At 39.6% G+C, this 926-nt stretch overlaps 1 protein-coding gene across 1 annotated transcript in view; it reads left to right on the top strand.

Moving 5' to 3' along the window:
• LOC109861209 overlaps positions 1-602 on the top strand; it is a 2,452-nt gene extending 1,850 nt beyond the window's left edge. The window contains exon 3 of the mRNA XM_020440764.1: positions 9-602. Within this exon, the coding sequence (XP_020296353.1) occupies positions 9-602 (594 nt within the window). The remainder of the gene's footprint in view (positions 1-8) is intronic.
• Positions 603-926: the final 324 nt, after the last annotated feature.

The following is a 926-nucleotide window of genomic DNA, read 5'->3' as shown; positions in this document are numbered from 1 at the left end:
ATGACGAGGTAATATATGTTTCGTGGCGAATGCGGGACGAGGCGGACGTACCCTCTCCGATTACCAACGTGATAATAGCGGCGTACACGACGGCACAGGCGCGATTGAAACTGTACGAATATTTAGAACGTTTAAGCGAGCGCGTTCTTTATTACGATACAGATTCGTGTATTTATGTGAGCAGCGGAGAACCCGGCGAATACGAACCGCGTACGGGAAATTTCCTGGGCGATATGACGGACGAGCTCGAAGGCTACGGCTGTGGTAGTTACATCGAGTCGTTTGTATCCGGTGGCCCGAAATTTTACGCGTACGTAGTTCGTACTCCGGACAGTGGCGCGCGGGAGGTGTGTAAAATCAAGGGAATAACTCTCAATTCCGCAACCTCCCGCATAATTAATTTCAATAGCGTTAGGGAAATGTTAATGAGAAGAGAGAGAAAAGAAGAAAATGTGTCGATAAATCTGCATTTTAGAGCGATTCGGCGCACCGCGTTTCACGAGGTTGTGACGCGAGACGAATCAAAAATCTGCTCGCCGGTTTTGCTGAAGCGTAGATTTATCGACGAGCGACGCTCTGTTCCATACGGCTACTTAGAATAAGACTTTTTTTCGCGCATTCTCTTGTAAATAGTTTGTATATTTTAAACATAAGAGTTAAAATTGTATATATATGTATATGTTTTCCGTCCAAATAAGTCATAATGTAAGCAAGCGCTTTGTACAATAAAAGAAAAATATATAAGTTATTTTAACAATTGTGTGTAAAAATAAGGTTATAAAATGCGAGATTTTCCATAAATGTTAGGAGATTAAGCAATATGTACACATTTTGTAAAACGTAATATTTTAGTGTTATTAAATTTTTATTAAAACAAAATTAAAAGATTGCTTTTTCCCCATCTCTTTTATCCTTAGAAACTTTTT

The sequence above is a fragment of the Pseudomyrmex gracilis genome, unplaced genomic scaffold (genome assembly GCF_002006095.1).
Source record: "Pseudomyrmex gracilis isolate BER0280 unplaced genomic scaffold, ASM200609v1 scaffold_636, whole genome shotgun sequence".
In the NCBI taxonomy this organism is placed as follows: domain Eukaryota; kingdom Metazoa; phylum Arthropoda; class Insecta; order Hymenoptera; family Formicidae; genus Pseudomyrmex; species Pseudomyrmex gracilis.
This window is presented reverse-complemented; position numbering and strand designations above follow the sequence as displayed.